This window comes from Lasiodiplodia theobromae (genome assembly GCF_012971845.1).
Source record: "Lasiodiplodia theobromae strain AM2As chromosome Unknown scaffold_13, whole genome shotgun sequence".
NCBI lineage: Eukaryota > Fungi > Ascomycota > Dothideomycetes > Botryosphaeriales > Botryosphaeriaceae > Lasiodiplodia > Lasiodiplodia theobromae.
Genome location: NW_023336333.1, coordinates 86,506 through 110,621, shown reverse-complemented (window position 1 = coordinate 110,621; position 24,116 = coordinate 86,506). Strand labels below are relative to the sequence as shown.

Genomic DNA, 24,116 nt, shown 5'->3' with positions numbered 1-24,116 from the left:
TGAACATCCATCTTGTAGAATGTTTGAGCACCCCGAAGCCGCAATGCCCGCTACAAACCACCTACACCTCGGTGCTCCTAATGCAGGCCATATGCACAACATGGAGAGCATCAGCTACGCCGCGATGTTCGTCAGCCAGGGTGCCATTGCTTAGAGGCCGTTGACCACATGCAGTCCACTAATCAGAAGCTTCTCTGCGCCATGTTTCCTCCAACTGTCTAGTGGCCTGAAAGGTTCCGCACCACATGTCTCTCGAGGCTCATGGAGCCAAGTTCGGCAGTGCATCTACGTACAAGTGGCCACGTCCAGATCGTGCGAAGAATTCATCTGCGTAGGAACCGATTGAAAAATTTAAGTTAAAATGCCAATATGAGCAAGTTTACACACGAACCGGGCGTTAATTCCTTTCGTAGATTCAATCGGGTCATGTGTACTAACATTTCTGACGCAGTGCGCAGGTTTGTCAGCTCGCCTGAGGTGTGTTGTGGGCTGCCGACGGCCATCCGGCGACTGCGGGTATCCGTTGATAAACCTTGCGGCTTCCCGAGACTGACTAAAGCTGGCTGTCCGCTGTCTGCCCTGGCATGATGCGCTGAATAAATATCAAGCCCGAGCTTACTATGACCGCAGATACATTCATCCGTTGATTTCCATTCAAGTCATTGAGGAAGCCCATCCGAAGCGCAACAACCAATCATTTTAACCATGACTCTTACGGTCCACCACCTCCAGCGCTCGCAGTCAGAGCGCATTGTTTGGCTTTGTGAAGAGCTTGGAATCGACTACAACCTTCAAGTCTACCATCGCGAACGGGTTGGTTTGGGAGCTCCGCCAAACCTCAAGGCTATGTAAGTACACGTCTCACGCACACATTGATACCCTTGACTGACTGAGCAATCCACTCAGCCACGCATCCGGCACAGCCCCGGTTATCGAAGATGGTGAGGTTGTCATCTCGGAGTGCGGAGCTATCATGGATTACATCCTGGGAAAGTACGGAAATGGCCGCCTCACCCTTCCCTCCACCGCCCCGAACTTTGCCGACTATGTCTTCTGGTACCACTGGGCCATCGGCACTCTTCAAAGCATGGAAATGACTCTCATTTTCGTCGCCAAAGCCGGAGTTCCTGATGAGAATCCCGTCATGCAAGTTCTCAAGGGCCGCCTCGCGCATGCGCTCAAAATGATGGACGAGCGTCTTCAGAAAGCACCATGGCTGGCGGGCGACGAAATCACAGCTGCCGATATCTACGCCGTATTCACCGTCACGACGGTGCGTCTATTCACTCCCTTCGCTTTGACTGGCTACAATGGGATTCTGGGATGGCTGGAAAAGATTGCGCAAAGGCCAGCCTACAAGAACTTCATCGAGAAGGGCGAACAAGGGGACGACAGGGGTGAACTACCGGTTCTTGGTGCCGAAGCACCCCGGCCTCTTTAAGGACCTACAAGGAGATGGAGAGCGAGGATCTACCGGCAGTACTATAGACATTCCATGACAAAAAGTCAACCCCTACGTCGCAGCTTCTCGCTGACGTATGTAGTCCGTCAGAATATCATCCCAACTAGTCCCAAGCCATTGCATCTCCTTTTCGCATGGTCTTGCCCCACGGCTCTTCTCTTCTCCTATCCTTCTCAACAGATCAGCTTCCGAGTCCGCGTCCCATAAAAATTCGCCATCGGGCATGGGGAATTGAAGGTGTTCGTCCTCGAGCAGCTCCGCCTCGTCTTCCGGCAAGACTCCCGACTGTTCATACAGCCTCCAGACCTGGTACAAAGCGGCTGCAAATCGTTTCATTTCTTCCACCGACACCCAAGCGCAAAGCGTCGCGTGGTAGGGTCTGGCGCCAACAGCGCGGAATTGGGTAATCATATTCTCATGCGAGAACATGCCTCGTTTGCGGCAGCTCTTCACCAAGGCGATAAGGATATCTCGGTCGTTTTGGGTTGATGGGGCCGCCGCCTCTTGCCGGGTCTCGAGCATGGTGGTGAAAACAAGGAACAGGAGGATGGCTTGGCTCGTGCCGATGGGCCATGCCTCCTGCAGTTGAGGGTCGTCATCTTTGCACCCTGATACATCCCACTTTTTCTTTTTGGTTACGACGCGGATTATATCAGTTTTATGTCTTTTTCCCCGGCGCCGCTACGCCTTCCTGAGAATAGCTTACCTGTTGCTCCCGGATCGACACCCGCATTTTCTCGTGCAGCTTTATCGCGGCTTCCCGGGCGCCCGACTGCTGCGTCGTCGCCCACAGCCCAATCATAACGACGGCCTGCACCAGGAACGGCAGCTCCCGCCGCGGGCTAAAGGTGGCCTTGTGCAGGAACGACCAGGTGGGGTGGAAGCGCGCAAAGTAGGCCTCGACATACTGGTCGATCTCGGGCGACCACAAGTTGGTACAGTCGATCGTCGTCTGGCTGCTGGTTGCGGGTTCCGGCTGCGCCTGATCGGCGCCGCTGCCGCCGCCGTTGTCGTACTTGCACTGCAAGCCTCTCTCCAAGCAAAAGTCGCACGGCGCGGACCCTTCGCATTTGGTCTTGCGTGCTTTGCAGTTCACGCAGGCGGCGAGTGCGCGGAGGCGCTTCAGATCCTTGTCGCGGTGGTGCAGCTTGATGTGGCGGCGGAGCGAGTCTCTGTTGCGGGTGGGGTTTCATGTCAGCGGGTGGCCCCCGAGCGTCTTCTGATCTGCTGCCGCGGCCAGGAATTGTCACACCTGCGAGTATACTCGCATTCGCAATGAGGACACGAGAACTTGGCGGGGGGCATGCTGTCGGGCTCGCTGAGCAAGGATATCTGGGTAGTTCGAGAGAAAAATAATCTTAAAGATGGCCGAGTAGTGGTGGTGGTTGAATATGGTCGGGGTGAGCCGATTACGTAAAGGTTGCAGGCTTCCGGCGGCTACCCGACGCTCCAAAACAGTCACACAGAAACTACAGCACTTTCGCCAAATATGCCCAGGTCTTCAAACAGGTGAGCTCTGGAGAGTTCAGCATCGTCCCTGAGTAGATGTTTCTGATTTTGCGGATAAACCCCATCAAATTTGATTTAGAGAAACCAATAACTGGAAGTACCGGTACGCTGAGAAAATCAGCTGCCCACTGAAATGCCTTACTATTGCAGATCTAGAGTCTATATATATCTTTTCGATCACCTAGTTGATAAGCTTCACCGATGCGAGCCGCAACGCAGGACTATTCAGCATTTTTGCTTATAAAGAAATCTTACTACGCCCTTGGCTGACCTCGCCTTGCATCTTATTTTATCAAACATAGACCATTTTCATGCTTATTCAGCCCGCTCACATGGCTGTGAGATAGTTTTCTTGGATACACCAGCGGTTCCATCATTTATGAAACTGGAAGGAGAGCACAACTGATGAAGCAAATGATAATAGCGGAAGGTAATGACGACGATGGGAATCTGCAAAGTGATTTATGATATTCCGTCTTGTGAAAGCAGAAAACAGTCCAATATAGACTTGGAATGAGAGTTTGTCTAGCATGGTCAGTATATGCATCATGGCCGTGGTAATAAAATAGGGTAGGCTCTCGCAGAGATTCTTTGGGTTCAAGTCAACGCCCCTGAACCGAGGCTTTCAAGGAGCAGACCATGTCTGGATGATAAGAGTTCAATCTTCTGACTTGATACCTTATGTACCGTGTCTGCAGATGGCAGCCCGATGGGATAGAAGGCCAAGGTCGTTACACGAGTCATACGAACCTGTCCAAACACACGCCCAAAGCTCAAAGGCTTGCCAAGTTGTGGAGGATCTCTGTGGATCAACGACAAGGGCAGAGCGTTGTGGGGGATGGGCGTAAAGTTAAAAGTCCTAGTCAAGGCGACCAAGGAGGAGATGTCGCAATTCGAGACTTAGCAGCGGCAGCCAGAGCTGATTGGTAGTGGTTTGGCGAGAAGCTGCGGGTCTGGTGTTTGCAGCGAGTCAAGAAAATACGAGTGGCGCGGCAGCTCGCCAGACTGACTCGCTCTGCCTTAGGATCGCCCTGATGTCGTACATGCAAGGCAACCTAATTGCAACTGCGTACGAACTGTCCGGATGGCAGTCGGGCAACTTCTGAGAGGGCCAAAAGTGCACGTGAGGAGTGCAGTGGTTCCCTGGACCATGCGGTCATGGGATTCGGTTTTGAGCTCCCCACTTGTCTAAACTCGTCGGAGATAAGCTCAAAGATCGTCGAGAAGCGACCGACATATGCAGGAACAAGACCGGGCATGATTACAATTCAACAAAGTTGAGAATCTTGTTTGACTGCACGTCCTTATGCGTGACGCATAAAGGGTTGCAAGCGAATAGCGTGACGGGTAGGCGGGAGAGGGATGCCGCGACGCAAGGTGATTGCGCAACAATGAAGCAGGCAGTGCATTGACTAGTGTGATCTGACTTGATTCGTCGATGTCTTCTCCACAGTGACCCTTGATCGTCGAGCAGGCGAGGCAATTGCAGTGCAACAGAAGAGCCTTGTCGATACGAGGGATGCGAGACGCAGCTCGCCTCTTTCCGCGTCAAGAGTGGGGATTTATCCCTCGTCGGAGAATTGATAAGATCCTCATGTGGAAGCGAGCTGCCGGTAAGATCAAGGGATCTAGGTTAAAAGATGATCCAATTGTCCCACAACAGCAACAGGCTCCGCCCGCGCCATTGAGAAATAGGCAATGAAAGAACGGCCGCTTGTGATAAAATTCTGCACCGTCGCCGACCGTTTGGCGGACGGGCCACAAAAAGTGGTTCGCTCAACGCTCGCTTCGCTGATCCCGCTGGCGCAACGGACAGCAGATCTGACGGTGCTCCGTCCGCCCGCCATCAGAAAGCGGAAAAGAGATGATAATAATATTGGTGTTGATCCGTCATGCCATTGGCGATTCTGGCAGTGAAGTGCAGGCAGCTGTGACCGACCCTTGGACCCGCCTCCGCACGCCGTCGACAAGAAAGGATACATTGGGGCATGACGCTGGTGGAGCGGTCAACAGCGCGAAACATGGGTGAGGCTGGTGATCGTCCTGTCATTCAGAATAGGGGCGTTTGGAGTTGACATGATGGCCAGGCCTGGGGACTTTCGCTGCCGGAGATTACCATACGCGGCCAGAGCCCGTGGCCACAGTGGCGAGGGGAGGGGTAGTTTGGGGAACCGGGAACTGGTGATCGGGGAAGGCCGGTGGAGCAGCGCCTCAGACGCGAGCTACGCACCACCACAGTCTGAGGCTTGCCGTCGTCGGTCGGCTATTGCTGGCGGGTGATTGCGCGAGAGTTGACGACGCCGGCAGCGCGCCGATACGTCCGCTTCATCCGGTCGAGCCCTACAGACCCTCATCAGTGTGGCCCCTATCCTCGACACGCGGTGACGGTGGTTGAAGGTGGCCACTTACCACATGATGAGGCGGCCGGAAGCAGTATAACGCGTCGGAGAACAGCCGTGGTTCGGCGCAGGGCGTTTTCGGACCGGCTGAAGGCTTCTAGCGTGGTGCGCGCAAGCTGACATCCGTTTCGCGCCGGGTACGCACGGTGCATCTTGCGCCGGCACTTTCGCCCGCCCTGGCCGGCGCGCAGGCCTTCCGCCCGCTAGCCTCGGATGAGTCTTCACTGTCGGATTAGAGACCCAGCCGCCATCCGCCCTTCCTCTCGTAACACCATCGCCATGTCGCAAGCCTCCGCGCCAGCTCCAACATGGCTGCTGCCTGCCAGCCCGCTATCGAATCGTCGAAAACACCCGGCGTCTGGGGCTGCCGTACATGTGCTCCCGTGGTCCCCATCCGCCATCTCGTGAGCCTGCCTTCACCGACGGTGGCAGCTGGCGCGTCGTTCCACGTGAAAGCTTGGGCGAACCTTGCGGCGATGAAACAATTTCATCCCCGCATTATTCCCACCTCGCTAAGGACCTGATCATGCAGGCAGCCCAGTCCAGGTCGCCCGATTTCCTCGCCTTCTAGCCGCATTCCTGGAGGCGGGCCACTCGGCGCCATCATATGGCAATTGTGCAGGAACACTCTTGGCTCCCCAGCCCTTGGCAGGGACCGACAAGGCAGTTCCATAAAACTGTGGATCGCTCGTTCCGGACCAGTCACCCCCGTTCATTCTCTTGCACCTATTATTTCCCCCGGACCATTCCCGGAAACTCGGCGAACCCACTCTCGTCTCATAAGAGTGCCCGCTCTTGCACTGCCATTTTCTTGTCAGCTCTCTGGATTTCCTACCGGGCACCGCTGCCCTACCACTCGCCCGCCAGCCATGTCTGCCTCGGCCACTGACACCAAGGTGTCGTCCATTGCCTTTGGATTCTTCCTGGGCTTTGGCTACCTGACCGCCTGGGATGCCTACAAGATCACTGCCAAAAACCGGAACCCTTTGCGGAGTTTGTTCGTGTGGATGGTATGGGGCGAGCTGTTGGCCAACCTCTCCATTGCCATCTTGGCATGGCTTTTCCTCGAAGAAGTGCTTCCACCAACGTACGTCTTCTTCCATCTACCTCTGTTGGCTCTCAATTGACTCTAGTCCAGATTACCAACCTTCTTTTTCATCCGTAAGCCGTGTCGACCGACCAGCTCGCACGCTGCATGCTAACATACATTTCTAGTGGTGGCATGGGTTTTTGAGATTCAGTTCATCCTGCAAATCATCGTCAACCGAGTGGCAATCGTCTCCATGGACAACCGCCTCCTCACCTGGATTCGATGGGGGACCGTCGTTTTCATCTCCCTCGTCAACATCTCAGTCTTCTGCATCTTCCTTCCTGCTAACCTGGGTGTCGGCGAAAAGTACGTCTTCCTTTACGGCCGTAGCGACGGCATGCTGACAGCTACGACAGGTTTGTCGAAGTCAACGCCGTCTGGGACAAGATAACAAAGGTCCTGATCGGTCTGAACGATGCTGCCCTCAACTGGTACTTCATTGTTCAGGTGAAGAAGCGCCTCATTGCCAACGGCCTGCAAAAGTACAACGCTCTCGCGCGATTCAACACCCACATCATTTTGATCTCGATCGGCATGGATGTAGGTTCCTCGATGGTTGCGCCTTTAGACGTTGCCTAGCTGACCTGGCCTCCCTAGCTGCTCATCATCGGCACCATGTTCCTCAAGAACGGCGTCGTCTTCATCCAGTTCCACCCCGTTGCCTATACTGTCAAGCTCAAGATCGAGCTGTCCATGACGAATCTGATTACGCGCATCTCCAAGGAGTCGATCAACGAGCGCAACCTGGGTACAACCTCGACCAGCCATGGCCACAGCCGCTTCACCTTTAACCCCACCCGCACAAACGTTACCGCGAAGGATGTCCAGCTCGAAACCTTCTCTGAGCAGAACCACACTTCAACCGTCTCCGCACAAAAGTACTCAGAAGAAGAAAATGGCCAAGGCCTCAATCAGATCTTCACAAAGCGCGAGGTCACTGTGCAGATCTCTGACCCTCAGGAGAGTCCGGAGAGTATATCGCAGTCGGAGCAAGCGAGCAGTAGAGGAAGCAAAGAGCATGCCAACTACCACCACGGACACGGACACCGGCAAGACGACGAAGTGCCCCTGTCGTGGAGGTAATGAAAAAATCCCACCATGACCCAATCTAGCAACTGGATACCCCTCAAAAAGTAATGATCTGACCGTCCCTGTCAATTATACCTCTCCTATTAATATCATATGTATACCCCCATCGCATGTCCGGGCAAGATCCCAGAAGTCCAATACCCATTCATCTTTTTCCGTACAATCATTCCACTTCGATAGTTGAGGTTGTAGAAATGTCACGAATGTTCAAACCTGCAATCACTTCGAGGCCTCCTTCTCACAGATAATCTGCCGATCACCCTTGTTTGGAATGCTCCACCGCGAAGTCCTCTCTTTTCGCGCGAGCAGTACCACGATTCATGCCAGCGGGGAGCAATGCAAATCATACAAGCTCCCAACAGTTCGCAAAGGTCCATGCATGCAAAAAAATGAAGCTATTCGACAATCGGGCCGGAATCGTCGATTTGCTCACGGTATAGAGTCGAGCAGAAAGGCGATGCTGATCCAAGCCTCATCCCCCAGATCGCCATAACGCCGATATGTTGTATGTAGTACACAGTACGTCCGCCTATCAGCATTTGACCAACAAGGAAATCCCGGCCTATTGCCCGGGATCTCTAACATCTCCTCTTCGAGTAGTCTCTAGCTGTTCTAGAGGGGGCGCTAAACTTTGTTGCCATGCTAGCCCAGCGCGATCTGCGGCCAAGCCCGATAGTCGGTGCCGATCTTTTTCTCGCCAGCGCAATGCACTCGTGACTGTGGATTTCGCTTCGCCAACAAGTCCAATTGCCATTCGTCGGTTTTAGTCACATGCAAGGCAATGCTCATCATTCTTCCAGAGGCCGAGGGTCGATAGCACTGTCCTTTAACAGTAAGCTGCACTGACCACCCGCCCAACGCTTTCGGCCTTAACATCATTTCAACCGTACCCACCAGGGGGGAGATGACAGTGGGAACGTGGTCGTGATTTTTTGGGGTGTTCCCTCTATACGAAATTTTCCGGTCAATGCGCCGCCAGGCTCGGAAGCATCCGAAGTGGCGCGGCAAAACTTTCCCGCTGCCTAGTGAGCTATCGAAAATTCCGAAGCACTGGTCCGAGTTCTACCAAATCCTACGTGATTACAGACAAGACTTCCGAATACCCCATGTGGGGCCGCGTAGCCTTTCCACTACGACTGTGATTAGTCGTTTGGCCTCTACAATAGGTCACTTTCCGAAGACCACTTCTGACGATGATCACCAGCCAGGTCACGGCCCTTATTGGTATGGTACAGCTTGCCGGCTGCTGTCTCAAGCTGATGCTCTTGGTGGCCGTCCTACTATCGGGCCTCTTAGATGCTACACACCAGTGGGCTCTTCAGAAGACCATATGGCTCTTGTCAAATTTGGTCTGCCAAAGCCGTTAGCATCTTGCCAGCTCCCCCTTTCATTCCGAATGGGATTCACCGGTATGATGTCTACAATTTCCACAGAAGGCCAGTGACAGCCCTGTGAGATATCTCACCGCTTTTATGCATCAGTCCTGTTGTTGTTTCCTTGTGATAGTATGCAAAAGAGCAAGCCAGGTGGTCCGGAAATTCGCCCGCTTTTATCTCCGTCTTTGGTAAGCGGTATAAAAGCTTCGACGCTCCGACTGCGATTGCAAACATGGACTTCACAGTCTCCTCACTCAGGCTTTCTTCTCATAGACCACCTCACTCATGATGATTGAGTAACGGAACGGGACTGAAAACTGTCATGCTCACATGCGCCCACTGTCACGACAAGAAAGCTCCAGAGCCCTACCTCTACACACGTCACAGCGCGAAGCCAAAGAAACGGCCAAGAATTGCGTAATTTCTCCGGATGTCTGATAAGAGAACGGCTGACGCGGGGCAGAGATGTGCAACTGACAAGGTTGCGAAAACATCACGTCAACATCGTCTCATCGTGACTAAAGAAAAGAAATTTACCCGCAAAGTGCCACTGCCGCTGTCAAAATGTATACCAGAGGACGCGGAGGGTTCTAAAGGGTGCATTTGCTTAGTATGGCATCCATAGCGAGGTGCTTAATTAGGGGTTGTAACGGTTGGCATTACCTAGAATGATAACTTCTATCGCGGACATATTGGTATCTCTGAGCTCAAGGACATTTTTTTTACAGATTATCAGTTGAAACTTGGGTATCGTCAATTTAAACCAAAAGCTGAAGAAGTTTACCTTGCGGGCAAATCACTGTACCGATGTTTGATGCTTCGCAAGCTGCGATGCAGTCGGCCTGATCAGGTTGGCGCTGTGGCACACGTAGAAGTTGTGGCTGTGCAGCACCTGCTTATAGGAGTTAAAAACCACCAAACAAAGTCGTTTTGGCTGTCCGGTGATATCGTTGCCAGCTATTAAATGCCACGCAACACTTCGTCGTATACTTCATTTGCGATACCGCATACTTGAGCCACGGTATCGATATGTCGCTCCCTTGCCTGCAGTACTCGGTCCGACCGTGCTTGGTTTTGTCATCCTATGATATATTTGGCGTTATTATGTAAGTTGCCAAGCGTATGGTGTTGGAAAATCCTTTGGGTCTGGCCCGGCCTGCACGCTCTCTTTGCCGTGGTCTTGCCGGATTTCAACCTTCTTTTTAATGTGTGGAGCTCTGTTACAGGCTAGTTCTGACGAGCTATTCTTCGAAACACGAAGTTGGTTCTCAACGGGCCGTAGACCGAAACCGCCATTCCTTCCGCTCAATAGTTCAACTAGCGCGGAAGTATTTGCCGAGCTCCGGCTTACTTCGATACTGTTGAACGGGAAACTTTTTCCTTGCATATGTGCTTTCGGTAACTCATGTATTGAAAATATTCTATGCATATTCTGCTAACAAGTCAGCCTTTGACGAGAAGCCTCAACGGCAATGGACGACAGGTCTGGGGAACTGCCGAGTCAACGCAGCCCGACTACAGTAGTAACTCAGTCTATAATGCATTGTAAACTGTCCCTCGCAACTTGGAGCACCCACTACATAGAATATTTCAGGCATCCCTGCCTCATGTGATCCTATATGTGGCTCGATATGTAAGGGCTTTGCCCTCACCTAGTACGCAACGCAGTTGCATATGCTTTTTAAGCTTAAAGGAGTACTGTATTGAACCTAATTGAGAGTTCATTCTGGCTTCATCAGTTAATATACTATTTCTGTGACATAACAAGTATGAGGCAACCGAGAGGCAGGCCGTATAGTGCATACCACAGACTAACTGATTTGTTGGAGTACGAAGAGCCGCACAGAGTATTTATCAAAAATAGAAGGCCCATTTGGCTTAGTCTCACCTCTGAGTGCGCATAGTCTCTCGATCGAATCCTAGACCAGGCTCTCCTCCCAATGCATGTCGAAGACGTTTCTCCTCTGCCAGCACTGATGTTAATGGCCAGGCGAGCCTTTGGTCTTAAGGCTTCTATTACTCGGATAGAAACGTCGCTGTGGCGAGCTCGAAATGGCCTAATATAACTTGGGCTATATTAGAAAACGTAGTAAATAAGAATTCGACTATGATTCTATATACGAAAAGAAGCTACTAAAGAAGAAAGAGTTCTAAAGAGAGAAGTATTCAAGTAACAGAATTTACGTGCTAGATATAAACGAGTAAGCGTATTACGAGTCGTACGGCGTTAGCCATAATAGGCTGAGTGATCCGACCATGATATGCATGTGTTCGAATATCGAAGCAAAGGCCTCTAGCGGCCTTAACCTATACTGCGATAGAAGGGGTAGAGTTTGGATGATGGGTGCCAGCTGCACACCCGTGACCTGGATTCGCTGAAGGAAGGGGAACATGCTGTCTGCCCATACCATGGTGGACAGCGGTACCGGGCGCGCCATTGCTGTGTCGTCGGTCGTGGCCGAAGATTCAGATAGGTAATCATCTTCAGGAGCAGCGGGCCAATCATCCATTGACGAGTGGTCGGACTTGATTTCAATAACACTGCCAGGGCCTTGGTTCGAAGGTCCGGCATCAGGGTCGGGCTTAATGCCCGTGACACTTGCATCTGATTCGGCGTCCGAGTTTTCGTCAGCAGGCTTGTCGGACTCGGTATCCGGATTTTCATTCGAAAGCTTGTCGGACTCGGCATCCGGGTTTTCATCAGCAGGCTTGTTTGATGGCTTGACACTAAGATCCACGTCCATAATATGCTGACTGTTAAGAGGGTTTCCGACGCTAGGACCGAAGCCAGTACGACCGTTATTTTCGAACGGGGATTCCGACGGGAAGTCTACACTGGGGTGCTGAAGTGTGTTCGATGGTTGGCCAACACCAAGATTGGCCTGGCTTGATAACCCCCTGAGATGGTTCTGTAGCAGGTGGCTCGCACCGTGCTCCTTGATCGTTTCCTCGCTGAAACGTTTCAAGCTCTGATTTGTGACGGCGATGTATGTTGAGCCCAAGTGAGTGAGCTCTCTCCCTCCAACGGATAATATCCTTAGTGGCGTGTTGGAATTGCGGGGATAGAGTGGGCGGGGGTTGGCGCTTTCCTCAGCGACGGGACCGACGGCATTAGCATCGGTGGTAGGATGGTCCTGGGGTTGTCCGTCTCCGATTTTCTGAGAATCACTTTCCGGCTCGTTCTCATGGGTCGTGCTTGCCACAGAGCTATCATCTGTATCGCTGATGTGAAGGGTGGAGATTGCTTCTTGCAATAATGCCGCATACGCAGGGTCTTCTTGAGCTAAAAGCTCCCTCGCTTCCCGCCTCTGCTGGATACGGCGATGCGGCAAGTCGCCCGCGTGATACCCTACAGGTCCAATAACTAAGAAATTAGCGCCTGAGCTGTTACCTAGTAGTATTAGAGAAACTTACATTTGAGCATGATGTACTCGAAGCCATCGTCGATCTCCTCGTCCGTAAGTTGGGGTGGAGGGTCGGCGCAACTGTGAGTGACGACATCAAACGAATATATCAAAAAGTTGCGGAATGCGCGACGGATTTCGATCGCATCTGCAGCCAGGACTTCGTCAAGCCTGGCTTGGACCGTGTCTTGATCCATTTTGGTTTGATCGAAGGACAGTCTTAAGTGGAGGATGCTGCTTGATGGCGAGGTTCAGGTTCAAGGTACAGGAGGAATATCTTGAGCTCTTGCCCTACCATGTGAAATATCCGGACGCTAAACCATTTTGGGCCGCGGCACTTGCATGTTTGCTTGCGACGGCGTTTTTCGAGTGCCGACGCTCGCTGCTGCCTAAATCGTGACCCTGGCCCTAAAAGCGTCCTGTCCAAAAGCAAGTTACAGTCCCCTCTCACAACCGATAGCTTTTTTTTTTTGCTCATGTCATGGGTAGTTGAAGCTATCGTCCGGACGAGAATGTCGAATTAAAATTTCTACATACACGTCCGGACGATAGCTTCAGCTACCCACATATGTCAATTTTCTTTTTTTTTTAAAAAAAAAAAGAACCGAGGCATACTTACGCTATGTTCTGAGGCCCTGCTATTCTTCGCGCTAGCTATCAGCTGTATGTAGCACCTCTCTGTAGTTCGTCAGCGCTGCGCACACATCCGCGCCCAAGCAAGCCTGCCAAAAGCCTCCCGAGAGGTAAAAGTATGTCATAAAACCCCAGACCCTTGCGCCTCTACCAATTCCCCACCCGTCTATCTAATTAATCAATCGTCACAACTTTTTTCAGCCATATCATACAAAAAACAATCCATCCATCCACCCATCACCCAACCACAACAACATCCTCCTCCCTCCCACCCCTATGCAACGCCGCCCTTATCCCGGCCCCCACCAACTCCAAAAACTCCCCCTCCCCCACACTCACATCCAAATCGTGCCAGTCCGGCGCCGAGTCGTTCGCCGCGGCGTGCGCGCTGAAGTAGCGGTGGCCGCGCATCTTGGCCAGGTTGCGGAAGCCCTTGTAGTTTAGTCTTCGTGGCTGGATCTCGACGACGCTGGCGCCCGGTGGCAGAAACAGCGCGTGCGTCAGCCCCGCGCCGTGCACGCCGACTAGCACGTCTGTGGTTTGGACGATGCGGATTTGCTCGCTGAAGGGCAGCACGGCGAAGTCGATGGCTTGGACGCGCACGCGCGGGAAGTGCAGGCGCAGGTTGGCGAGGTGCTGTTCGGTGTTGACGAGGGCGCGGGAGGAGCGGCGGTCGATGAAGGTGAGGGTTAGGTCCGGGGTGGTGTCGGTGTCGTCCTTCGGGCGCGGGGGAGACGAGGAGGGGGGGAGGAGGGAAGTCGAGGAAGTGTTGGCGGCGTGGCCGTAGTGGGACAGGACGCGCCTCGTAAACGTGTCGATGAGCTGGGAATGGGTGCAGGAGCCCGTGTGCCAGTCGCCGCGCCAGAGCGGGTTGCTGCCGCCGGCGAGCGGGATGATTACGTTGTCGAGGCAGGCGGCTGCGGTGCCGTAGGAGGGAATGTCCTTCAGGCGGACGACGGGGAGCGGGGCGATGGCTTTCCAGAGGTCGAAGAATGGGCCGTCCGGGTAGTCGTCCAGGATGACTATCTGTGCCGAGGACATGTCCGCGGCAGAGAGGAATGGTTCGGGGGTGTGTGAGGAGGGATCCTGGGGAGTGATACGCAGTGTGTCGAGGGTGAGGTAGAGGGAGAAGATCTCCAGTAACGAATGCCACATGTTTCCATCGCCATCGCGCTTCACAAGGATGGTGTACTTCGGGGTGCCCTGCCGTTCCGAACAGAATGGTTGTGATGGTAAGCCTGGGACGGTGGAGAAGTAGTCGGACCAGATGTGGTATGGGCCGGTGTTGTACAAATATTTTGGGAAGGATTCGGTCTTTAGCGGCGCCAGCGCCATGCTCCCGTCTGTTCCCGGACTCTTCCAAGTCGTGCAGTTGAGTCTGAATGTGGTTGACTGATGCGAGTGCAGCATAGAAACCCCCTTTGCAATGCAAAAGGTATCGGTGCGCTCGTCTGTTATCTTTGTATTGAAGCAGTTGAGTGACGAGTCTGACACGCTCGGGTTACAGTACGACTGCCGGCCATCACGTAGGTTGGTAAGGTATCTTGTGCTGTATTTGCTCTCGCACCATTCCGGATCTGTGTTTGGGGCATTGTAATCTCCAGGTAGCGACAGTCCGTGGGGCTCGGGCGGGTCGGACGGGCGGGATCCGGAGAAGTGAATGGGTAAGACGGGATGATCGTTAGTCGAGAGCTGACCAGGAAGGCAGAGATTAAGCCATATGAGAGCGGCTACAGCAGCAGTGAGTAGTATTGTGCGTAGCGGGGCAGCAGGCAAAGGCATGGCGTAGCTCCTGATGAGAGGAATCGGAGAGAGAAGGGCTAGAAAAAAGAAGAATATGCACTCTATTTTCTAAGCTGCACGGTGAAACCCGTTTCTCCCGCTCCTTCCAGCCTCTTTCTTGGCATTTGGTGGAGCTCACCAGATTCTGCAAGCATGGTGTGAAACGGGCATAAGGTTCGAGAACCATGCAATGATGACTGCATCCTTCTCACGGTCCAGCATGTGGGTACATACGAGATCCTTCGGCGCCTCGATGAGATTCTATTCATGGCAGTTCCCCTGGAGAAAGGAAAGGACATGAGCTGGTAGCAAGAAGGGAGCCGTTAGATAGGCGGCAGCATCCTCGTCATCGACCCAGACAATACATAAATTAATGGGCCTTTTCTTGTCACTAGGCCCCTGTAGTCGGCGATAAGTGCGACGGATTGCGTATGTGTGCCAAGTCGGCATCTTACGGCCTGAGTGCCAGCGTGCGGCCGAACGATTGGTTGAAGTTTGTAATTTATGACTGAATTCTGCTGCAAGAGTGGATCTTTAAGCTTTACACGCGACGCTAAGGGTAGTAAGCCAATGAAAACGCGCACAATCAATCCGTGGCGCATGTTCTAGGCGTCCCAATTCGAAACAGAATCCAGAAACGTGCGTCAGCCACATGCAGGGATGTGCATTGGTGGCGATATGAACGATTGGCGCAGGCACCAATTATTGCCCGAAGAGACCCGTTTCAAAGTTGGGTTTTCAGCTCTCAAGGAGAAGTTTGGCTGCGCTTGATTTCCTTTGGTCGGCTCAATCAACTGTCCTACCAGGCTTCTGCTCTGGTTGCGCACACGGAGGGTCCACCGGCAGCTCGTGTCAAATGACCGTTTCTGTGGACTCATGCGTTATCATCAAGCAAATGTTCAGCTTTGGGGAGGATGTGTTTGCATGCCAAGCCGGCCTGGAAGCTTCCGAGTTTCTAAATTTGTAGGGGCCCACAACGCATCGGCTGGCAATGACGAAACTCAAAAACCCCTGGCCTTATCAACAAATATTGTATGCGCGCTTACTCTGAGACCAACCTGGCATGAAGGACTTTTTTGCATTGGCGAACCTCTAAAAACTTTGGATATCCTCGCGCAGAATATTGAATCGACACTGTAAACAAGCGCTAAGGAAAAATAAAGGAATTCATCACAACCGAGACTCGTTACGGTAAACCCGCCCCCACAAACCTTTCTCAGAATCGCAGAGAAAGCTTCGACAACCGCCATGGGCACAACAGCCCCCATCCCCAACTATCATCTGCGGGGCGGCGGAGAAAGGTGCTGACTGTAGGCGGGATCATACGGCCTGTCGTACGGCGGAGGCATGCTGACCGGCGACACCGGGCGCTCCGCTCCAGCGGCCGGCGGCACCAGGGGGTGCATCGCCGGGCTGTTCTGGGCGAAGGCGGCAGGGCTCTGGGTGCGCATGTAACCGGCAGCGACGGGGCCGGTGGTGAACATCTGGGCGATGTCCATGACGAGGTCGGACGGGTTGATGGCGTCGAAGGCGGCGGCGGGCAGCGACATGGCGGCGCCGGTGCCGCGCTCCGACGGGTGGTACAGGCGGCTGCGGAAGCTGAAGTGGAAGAAGAAGGAGAAGAAGACCATCTCGACGCACACCAGGAACGACGGCAGCCCGTACTTGATGTCGCGCGGCGACACGGTGCCGTTGGACGACAGGCCCTTGGGCGTGGGGATGAAGTTGAAGACCAGGTTCTGCAGGAAGATGACGAAGACGATGAGCTTGAACGAGGCGAGCTTTGCCAGGGGCTTGTGGACCGTCATGAGGTGCTTGTTGACTTTGTAGAACCGGAGGATGGTCATGAAACAGACAACCAAAGAGATGCTTCCGATAACCGTTATCTGTTCAGGTTAGCGTGTGGACTTGGTACATTGTGAGTGATGTTTCCATACCCAGATGTGACCGAAATGGATCGAGTTGGAAGCCGCGCAGTACGTTCCTGTCGCTGTCGATGCTTCTTGTGCGATGATGAGGATGGTCTTGACGATGGGGTATTGGAAAACCAGGATCCATGTTTTCTACAACAGTCAGCATGCGAAAAGATTGATGAGATAGAGGCCAGTCTCACCTTGATATCTGCAATGCTTTCAAACTCGTTGCGCGTTTTGGCCCGCGTAAACCCGCTCGTATCTCGCACAGTGGGGTTTCGGCAATAATGCGCGAACAGCACGAAGAGGCATGCCAGAGCGAAGGCCTCGTACAGCTCAGGTAGCGGCTCGATATATTCATGCGCATCGTAGAACAGGAGCGACAGTACAGCCAGGATGCTGTAAATGACGGGAGTGAAGATGAGGCGGACGATCTGACGCTGTTCTGCCGGTCGAGTGTATCGGTGTAGATGCTTGAAGATGAGATAAAGGCAAGCGATTGATGAGATGGCAGCGCATGGAATAGAAATGTAGGTGAGGAGTCGTTGCGTTGTGATTCCAATGCTCAAAGGCTTGGCCTCGGCGTCAGATATCGGCGCCGGGCAGGTCGTGTTCTTCAGCTTGTCGAACATTGTTGTGTTGGAATGTGATGATGCGATATCCTGAGCAGACTGGCTGCATGGCTATATAGGTCCTGGAGGATCTGCAATGCACGAAAGCTGCCGACCGCAGCGGCGTGGCTGGGGCCGTTGGTGGATGAGCATCCTGTCGACGCGCTGTTGATAGAGGAGCGCGATGGTGGGCATGACACCCAAGCTTCGCAAAGCCTCTCCAAGTTCGCACGGCTTTCTTGTTTTGGGCTAGCGTTGCCATTTTGGCCCCTTGTGCACCTGTTGCTGACGGGCGCTAAGCCACTGTAATCCTCCCAACCCACTAGTGCTGACAGCGCATGCCTATTCAACCTGCCGCCCACGTACGCGCCTCCCCTCTTCTCACCGAACATCGGTCAAGCATCGTCCCGTGTGAGCCAAGTAAAGCTTGGTCTTCTAAACATTTGGTCTCTCGTATGCTAAACCTTTAGTATTGAGGGCGGAGCATCCATCGTCAACGAACTAAGCGCAAGGTCTGACTCACGAATACACAACAACCTTTGATGGAAACTCCGCTTAGCCTTCAAAACATACGCGGGCCCGCATTCATATGCGCTGGGCTGCAGGAATAGCCTACCGTAACCATCTCGTCGCTTTTCCGTCGCATCCGCCCAGTCTGTGCTTCGCGTCGGTCAAATGGCGGCGGCGTGTTGGACAGCTTTCAGATCCGCATATTCCTGAAGCCGTATCTGTTTCATGTAGTGAAGATATGCATCCTTTGAGCAAGTTGATAAACACCAAATGGCTGTGTATTTTGGAGAAACGTGCGGGTGAACCTTGCAGTGAATGAGTCTTTACTAGTCCACAAACATACCCGCTGGTTACCATTGACAAATACGTGGCACTTTGTGAATTTATTTGTCATTTTCTCGCGGTGGTGATATGCACAACATTCCCGTCGAAGCAGGCATCCCCAGCGAAGGATGCGCACAGCCACTCGGGCCGGATTCGTAGCCGGACTCGCACTCGGACGCGTAGCCGGATTCGCATTCTCTTCTAGAAGTAATGGTGTAAGTATAAAGACCGCTTTACTCGGCGATATAGCTAAAATCACCGTGGGCTGTAGTCTCACGCTTTGCGATTCATCGCTGTAATTCATCTCGTCCCCCAATCCACGCGAGAACTATTTCGATTGGTGGCTAAAAACATAAGCCTTTCTTAAATCACCTATCATACCACGGTTGTGGCCATCTATTATAACGCTCACCTTTGAGAGGAGGGAAAGCACATATGGAGCCGACGAGAAATGGCTTACCGTACTTTGCAAGGAATGACGTGATACTGCAATATTTGAAGAAAATTCTGAATATAGAAAGGTATCGCGAGTGAAGGCTAATGTGAATTTGTTTTCGCTCATGTTATAGGCAGTAGAAGCTATCGGCTGGAGGTGAATATATAATTATTGCTTCTACATTGACGGTCGGATCATGGCTCCCATTACTACCCAAACGTGGTTTTTTGTTCTTAGGAAAAAGGTCAAGGCATAGTCTTTGTTCCAGGGCCTTACTATTCTTCGCTCCAGCCCTCGGCTGCAATGCCCCTCCGTATGCGAAGCTTGGCGCTTGCTTGTAGCACCGTCAGCAGTAGAAAAATGTGTGGGGAGCGCACAGCTGTCCCAATTGGGTAAGGTGTGCGAGCTGAGCGGCGAAGCTATCACCTGCATACGAAGGATTTTGACCCTGCGCACCCGAGCATGGCGCAGCACGACGGAGCAGATCTGCTGATGCTTCCGCCTTGAGTCCGGCGCTTAATTCACAAAACTCGGTCAGGCCCTGATGATGTTCTCCGCGAGGGCTGAGTTTGTTCAACGCAAGCACGGATGGTGAGGTTGTCGTAAATGGCTACATTATGCGCGGGCCTATGTTGTTGGGAAGCGGCGCACAAATGAGTATTGGAGCCGAAGGTCAGCGTGGATTTGTTTTTCGCGCATTCTATGGGCAGCTGAAGCTAACTTTCGGACGTGAAGGTATAATAACCCTCATAAAAGAGGATTGCTGAGACATAGTCTCTCTCCCCTTTGTTCTATCTTCGCGGTAGCCTTCCGCTGTAATATCCCTCTGTAAGCGTCTGAGTATGTGGAGAGACAAATCTTACCATTGTTTAGATGTGAAGAGTACCACGAATTGTCCCCTGCTTGCTCAAAGGAGAATTTGGTGCTTCCGTTGCGGGTGCTGAAATGCAGAGTTGAAGGTACGTCGGGAATCCAGCGAATTGTCAACAAAAGCTGAGAGACGGGACCAAAAGGTAAATCACGCCCGAACCCCTGGCACTACTGAACCAACAATAGCCACCAGAGACCACGTCCGTGGCAGTTGCCTTGGTTCCAGGCACAGGTGAGTTTCCCTGACGGGTCGTTGTGGAATGTGGGGCACTCGCTTGCAGCGGGGTCAAACGCGTGGATCCAAGGGGGACACAACCTGATGGAACATGCCTACTCTAGCTGACCACACACGGCAATATTGTGGAACAGAAGATACGAACGGTTCCGCGGTCATGTGGAGGTGCGTGACTTAAACATGCAGACACCTGTTCAATGACAACTGATACCTTTCAGTGGAAGACGGCCTCACGGGGTACATCAAGTGAATGGCGCCGCTTGGCACGCTGGCCAGACGTGCGGAGAAGGATGATCTGATGACACAAGCGTGGAGTCAAAGGAAGTCGCTCATGGCAAGATGAAGCGAGATGGTAACTACGCCGGCCCGTTGACGGCGCCTTTTCTCCGAAGAAACTCGAACCAGACCAGGCATCATTGAGCAAATGGGAGCACAATATCAGCAGATTGACCCTCTTTCCCCGCCGCTTCCGGCTGCGACGTCATATGCTTCCACATGACGCGGCCCGCACGCTGCAGTGTCTATAAGAAGCAGCTTCCGCATCCAGCTCATAGTCTTTCCATCAGAGCAACCAGAATTGCATTTCTCTGCCTCAAGAAGACACTCCTCGAAGTTCCACTACACTTTTCAAACATCTGAAACGAACATCATGGGTTGCAGCTGTGGTTCCTCTTGCACCTGCAACGGTCCGTCGGCCTGCACCTGCCCGCAAGGACAGTGCTCCTGCAGCGGCTGCGGCGTAAGTAATCCTCGGGTGTTGGCCTTTCTTAGGTGTGGAGCTAAGCATTTGTCTGTAGAAATAAGCCGACAGCACAAGGGCCGTCCGAGATCCGACTTTCCTTCAACTCAGCTCTCGATGTTAGCTTCGGTAAATTGATGATGTGGAAATAGCAAGAATTAATAAATTGACTTCGAGAGACAAAACATTCTCCGACACAAAACGCCTGTTCCAAGTGATGATCATACTAAAACGCCTCCAGAGAAGGGCAACAGAACTTCAACGACGACTTCAGGCCAATGCCTTGCTCACGCATCCAGGCTCAATAGCGTCCAGCTTTGCAACAAGTTGATTCCAGACCTTTTTCTGCGTGCGCTGGCCCTCTTCCGACTTGACAAATTCGGCGGTTTTATCCCTACAAAGAAGAAACGTCAGCTCCACTCAAGATGCATCAGCACGGAAAGGACACGACTTACTCCCTGATCTCGCAATCCGAACAAACCTGGCCATGGCTATCCGGTCCAGCGACTGCAGCATGCAGCAGCGTGCGGCTGCCGACCTCCTGAGACCGCGCCAGCAACAGGCGCAAGGTAAAGATTTGCAGCCACACTCCCCAAGTGCAGTTGCGTGTGAGCTCACTCCAGCAAAGGCCAGGACAGAGAAGGTTGATGACGACGCCGGTCTTCTCGACCGGCAGGAGGCTGGCGAGTTCGCGGCCGGCGTAAATCTCGATGAGCTTGCTGACGGGGTACCTGAAAGCCAAAACGAATCAGTAACCGCTGCGGCAGACGGGGGCCGAGGAAAAAAAAACCACTCACCGTTCCTTCATGTACTCCGGATTGTTCTCCGCCAGCGCCGCGAAGACGTCATCCTGCTGACCCTCGACGAACTTGGCGTCGAAATGCGTGCTACTGGACACGACGGTCAGATGAGGCGTGATGCCAAACTCCTTGGCGACGCTCTTCAGCTTCGGCAGCAGCAGCATTGCAAGAAGAAACGTCCCGATCACATTGACCTGCACCGTCGTCTCGGTGCCCTCGGCTTCAATCCACTCGGCCATGGCGACGCCCGCGTTCTCGAGCACGACGTCAATGCGGTCGAGCTCGTCGGTCGCGCGCTTGGCGAAGGCGCGGACGGAGGCGTTGGAGGCGAGGTCGAGCTCCCAGACTTGGGCGACGCCGGCGCGGGAGGGGAAGGCGGCGTCGATGGCGTCCTTGGCGGCGGTGCCCTTGGCGAGGGAGCGCACGGCGATGATGACGCGCGCGGCGTTTAGCTCGACGAAGTGCTTCGCTGCGTCGAAGCCGATGCCTGTGTTGCTTCCTGTGACGATGATGGTCTGGCCGGTGCAGTCTTTGGGCACTACGGGCAGCCTCCTGTACTGGTCGTAGACGAATCCTGGGATGATAGCCATGGCGTGTGGTGGATTTGTGCTATGTGAATCGGAGGAAATAGACAATGAAATTGGAATATTTGCTCAGTGGGTGACACGCTGTTGAAAGAATAGATCGGGAATTGCTGTTGTTCTCTATGGGCAGGTTCAGCAACAAGTAGAATTTCACTTTCCTTTTATCTGTACAAGTAGGCCTGGTTGCTTATAAGCGGTCCGGGCTTAAATCCGTGGATGGTGTTCAGCCAGCCTACCACAACAAAGCGAAGGATCCAACGCCTGCGCTCAACCCCGACCTTAAGTCCGGGTTCTGCCTTCCCGCGCGCCGCGGAATCCGCACGCGGCTGGAATATCCATCCGCTGAAAATAGAGTATGACAGATTGTTATACCTATTCAGCTACGAGCACTCCGCGGTATCGCATCCTTCCTTCTTCCAGCGTCGCAAACGCGTCAGCCAATCCAGCCTCGGTCATGGGGAACTTCTGAATCCACGGGGCAAGTTTATGCCGGCCAACAAAGCGCAGCATCTCTATGTAAGTCTTTCTTGATGCTTCAGTTGAAGCAATGATCTTGTGGCCCGGGAGGATGAACGGCATGTACGGAATCTGGACGGGCTCCTGCTGGATGGTCATGAAGACGATACGCGCCCTGCGCGCCAGCAGTGGCAGCAGCAATTCGAGCTCTGGGATGCCGTTAGAGCATAGGAGCAGCACATTTACGGGCGACGCGGATGCAGGGCGACCGCTGCGGAGCGAGTCCAGCGTGAAGAACTCATCTGCGCCGAGTTCTCGCGCATCATCCTTCTTGCCCTCGTCATTAGAGAAGGCCGTAACGCCGCAGCCCCAAGCGCGCGCGAACATTATCGCCATGTGTCCCAGCCCGCCTACGCCGACGACACCGACTCTATCGCTCGATCTAGTCTCAGCGGCGGTGAGAGCTTCGAAGGTACTCGCGCCAGCGCACATGAGCGGAGCAGCGTTCTCGGACAGCACGTCGTCGGGGATGGGGTAGAGAAAAGACCGGTTGCGAATGGCGTAGTCGCCCATTGAGCCTTGCTCGAGTTCTCCGAAGGCGAAGCCACACGCGTCGGCACAGTACTGCCTGTAGCCGTCGACGCAGCACTCACACGCGCCACAGGACTGGTGCGGTCAGCAAGGTGCTCAATCTTGGTAGCTCGCAAGGCGCAAACGCACGTGGTGAAGCCAGCTACCGGCAGATCATCAGCCTCTAAAACCCATGGCTGCGGCTCGGATCGTGGACTCACCCCCAGCCGACTCTCTGGCTAAGCTTCAGGTCCCTGACGGCATCACCCTTGCGCACGACGGTGCCGACACCCTCATGGCCCAGGCCGCAGCCCTTGTTCGAATGCTTCGCATGGACGTCGGTGTAGCAGAGCCCGCTGTGCGTCGTCTTGACGAGCACCTCGTTGGCGCCGAGCTCGCGGTCGGCCGCCTTCTTCACGAAGCCATTGGCGGCCTGGTCGAAGCGGAAGGTCGTGATGGTGTAGGAGGGCGACATCGTGTATAGGCTCCGTTAGCGGCTGCCGCGCGGGCTGGCTTGGGTCCAGACGCCTGCCCCGCACCGCAATGACATCACCCCCACTCGGCTGCGATTCCTTCACTCCCAATCGCCTTTCTGCTCCTTTTCTTATTGAACAGACGTCGCTCCCAATTCCGGGGCTTCTGATGGCTTACTGGATGGCCCTGCTGCCGCACTTACACGTCGTTGATCGATTGCATCCGATCGCATAGCTATTCCTCCGATCCTGGAAGAAATTGTCCTGCGACTGGTAGAGCTACACTACAATGGCTATGTCTCTCATCACCCACGCGTCTTGCTTGCTTCAACTGGGGAATATTCGTGCAAGATATGTTCAACTGCGCAGATCAACACCGCTGACCATACCTTTGTGCGAGTTCACGGCGTTGAAGACCTTGCCGAATCAACCGTCGTAGATATTCAACATGTCGTATTGCAACAAAACCGAGCAAGCCGAGTGTAAATTTCCCGTTCGGAACTTAAGCAAAGCCCCAACGCTCGATAGCCAGTAAACAGCAGACGCAACTTCATTGGATCGGCTGCTTCGCTAATGGGTTCCGTATTACCTGGCGATCGCCGAGTTGCTCTCTCAACTGTTCTTTTCTCCAACTCAAGCATCTGTTGCCGCGTTCACCAACCCGTCTCTTCAAAATCACCCCACAATTTCGCAATATCACTTCTGGAAGGAACGGAAGCAAGCACGCCATACAGCTCAATCCAAAGACCACCAATATATTGATGCCTTGAGACTCAAAACTTCGGCAAAGGCAGTTCTTTTTGCTTTTCATCACCCACCAGTTGTACTCGCCATTGGAACTTTGGAGAGAA

General features: G+C 53.4%; 8 protein-coding genes across 8 annotated transcripts; 2 read left to right on the top strand and 6 right to left on the bottom strand.

The window, feature by feature from the left end:
• Window positions 1-705: 705 nt before the first annotated feature.
• LTHEOB_4813 (Glutathione s-transferase) lies at window positions 706-1,441 on the top strand (the record flags this gene model as incomplete). The annotated part of the gene is made up of 2 exons (XM_035513889.1): window positions 706-848; window positions 907-1,441. The coding sequence occupies 2 exons, from the start codon at window positions 706-708 to the stop codon at window positions 1,439-1,441; spliced, it is 678 nt and encodes a 225-aa protein (XP_035374255.1).
• Window positions 1,442-1,513: 72 nt separating this feature from the next.
• LTHEOB_4812 (C6 and C2H2 transcription factor) lies at window positions 1,514-2,767 on the bottom strand (the record flags this gene model as incomplete). Its single annotated transcript, XM_035513888.1, has 3 exons — window positions 1,514-2,041; window positions 2,169-2,634; window positions 2,715-2,767. The coding sequence occupies 3 exons, from the start codon at window positions 2,765-2,767 to the stop codon at window positions 1,514-1,516; spliced, it is 1,047 nt and encodes a 348-aa protein (XP_035374254.1).
• Window positions 2,768-6,239: 3,472 nt separating this feature from the next.
• Window positions 6,240-7,543, top strand: LTHEOB_4811 (uncharacterized protein; the record flags this gene model as incomplete). Its single annotated transcript, XM_035513887.1, has 5 exons — window positions 6,240-6,457; window positions 6,509-6,531; window positions 6,586-6,766; window positions 6,817-7,000; window positions 7,058-7,543. The coding sequence occupies 5 exons, from the start codon at window positions 6,240-6,242 to the stop codon at window positions 7,541-7,543; spliced, it is 1,092 nt and encodes a 363-aa protein (XP_035374253.1).
• Window positions 7,544-11,135: 3,592 nt separating this feature from the next.
• On the bottom strand, window positions 11,136-12,526 carry LTHEOB_4810 (uncharacterized protein; the record flags this gene model as incomplete). The annotated part of the gene is made up of 2 exons (XM_035513886.1): window positions 11,136-12,274; window positions 12,340-12,526. 2 exons carry the CDS (start codon window positions 12,524-12,526, stop codon window positions 11,136-11,138), a joined length of 1,326 nt encoding a protein of 441 aa, XP_035374252.1.
• Window positions 12,527-13,199: 673 nt separating this feature from the next.
• On the bottom strand, window positions 13,200-14,744 carry LTHEOB_4809 (uncharacterized protein; the record flags this gene model as incomplete). The annotated part of the gene is made up of 1 exon (XM_035513884.1): window positions 13,200-14,744. One exon carries the CDS (start codon window positions 14,742-14,744, stop codon window positions 13,200-13,202), a length of 1,545 nt encoding a protein of 514 aa, XP_035374251.1.
• A 1,277-nt stretch (window positions 14,745-16,021) lies between these two features.
• Window positions 16,022-17,289, bottom strand: LTHEOB_4808 (uncharacterized protein; the record flags this gene model as incomplete). The annotated part of the gene is made up of 3 exons (XM_035513883.1): window positions 16,022-16,630; window positions 16,682-16,807; window positions 16,858-17,289. The coding sequence occupies 3 exons, from the start codon at window positions 17,287-17,289 to the stop codon at window positions 16,022-16,024; spliced, it is 1,167 nt and encodes a 388-aa protein (XP_035374250.1).
• Window positions 17,290-20,652: 3,363 nt separating this feature from the next.
• Window positions 20,653-21,772, bottom strand: LTHEOB_4807 (Short-chain dehydrogenase/reductase SDR; the record flags this gene model as incomplete). The annotated part of the gene is made up of 3 exons (XM_035513882.1): window positions 20,653-20,776; window positions 20,838-21,113; window positions 21,180-21,772. 3 exons carry the CDS (start codon window positions 21,770-21,772, stop codon window positions 20,653-20,655), a joined length of 993 nt encoding a protein of 330 aa, XP_035374249.1.
• A 366-nt stretch (window positions 21,773-22,138) lies between these two features.
• Window positions 22,139-23,267, bottom strand: LTHEOB_4806 (NADP-dependent alcohol dehydrogenase; the record flags this gene model as incomplete). The annotated part of the gene is made up of 3 exons (XM_035513881.1): window positions 22,139-22,888; window positions 22,943-22,955; window positions 23,014-23,267. 3 exons carry the CDS (start codon window positions 23,265-23,267, stop codon window positions 22,139-22,141), a joined length of 1,017 nt encoding a protein of 338 aa, XP_035374248.1.
• Window positions 23,268-24,116: the final 849 nt, after the last annotated feature.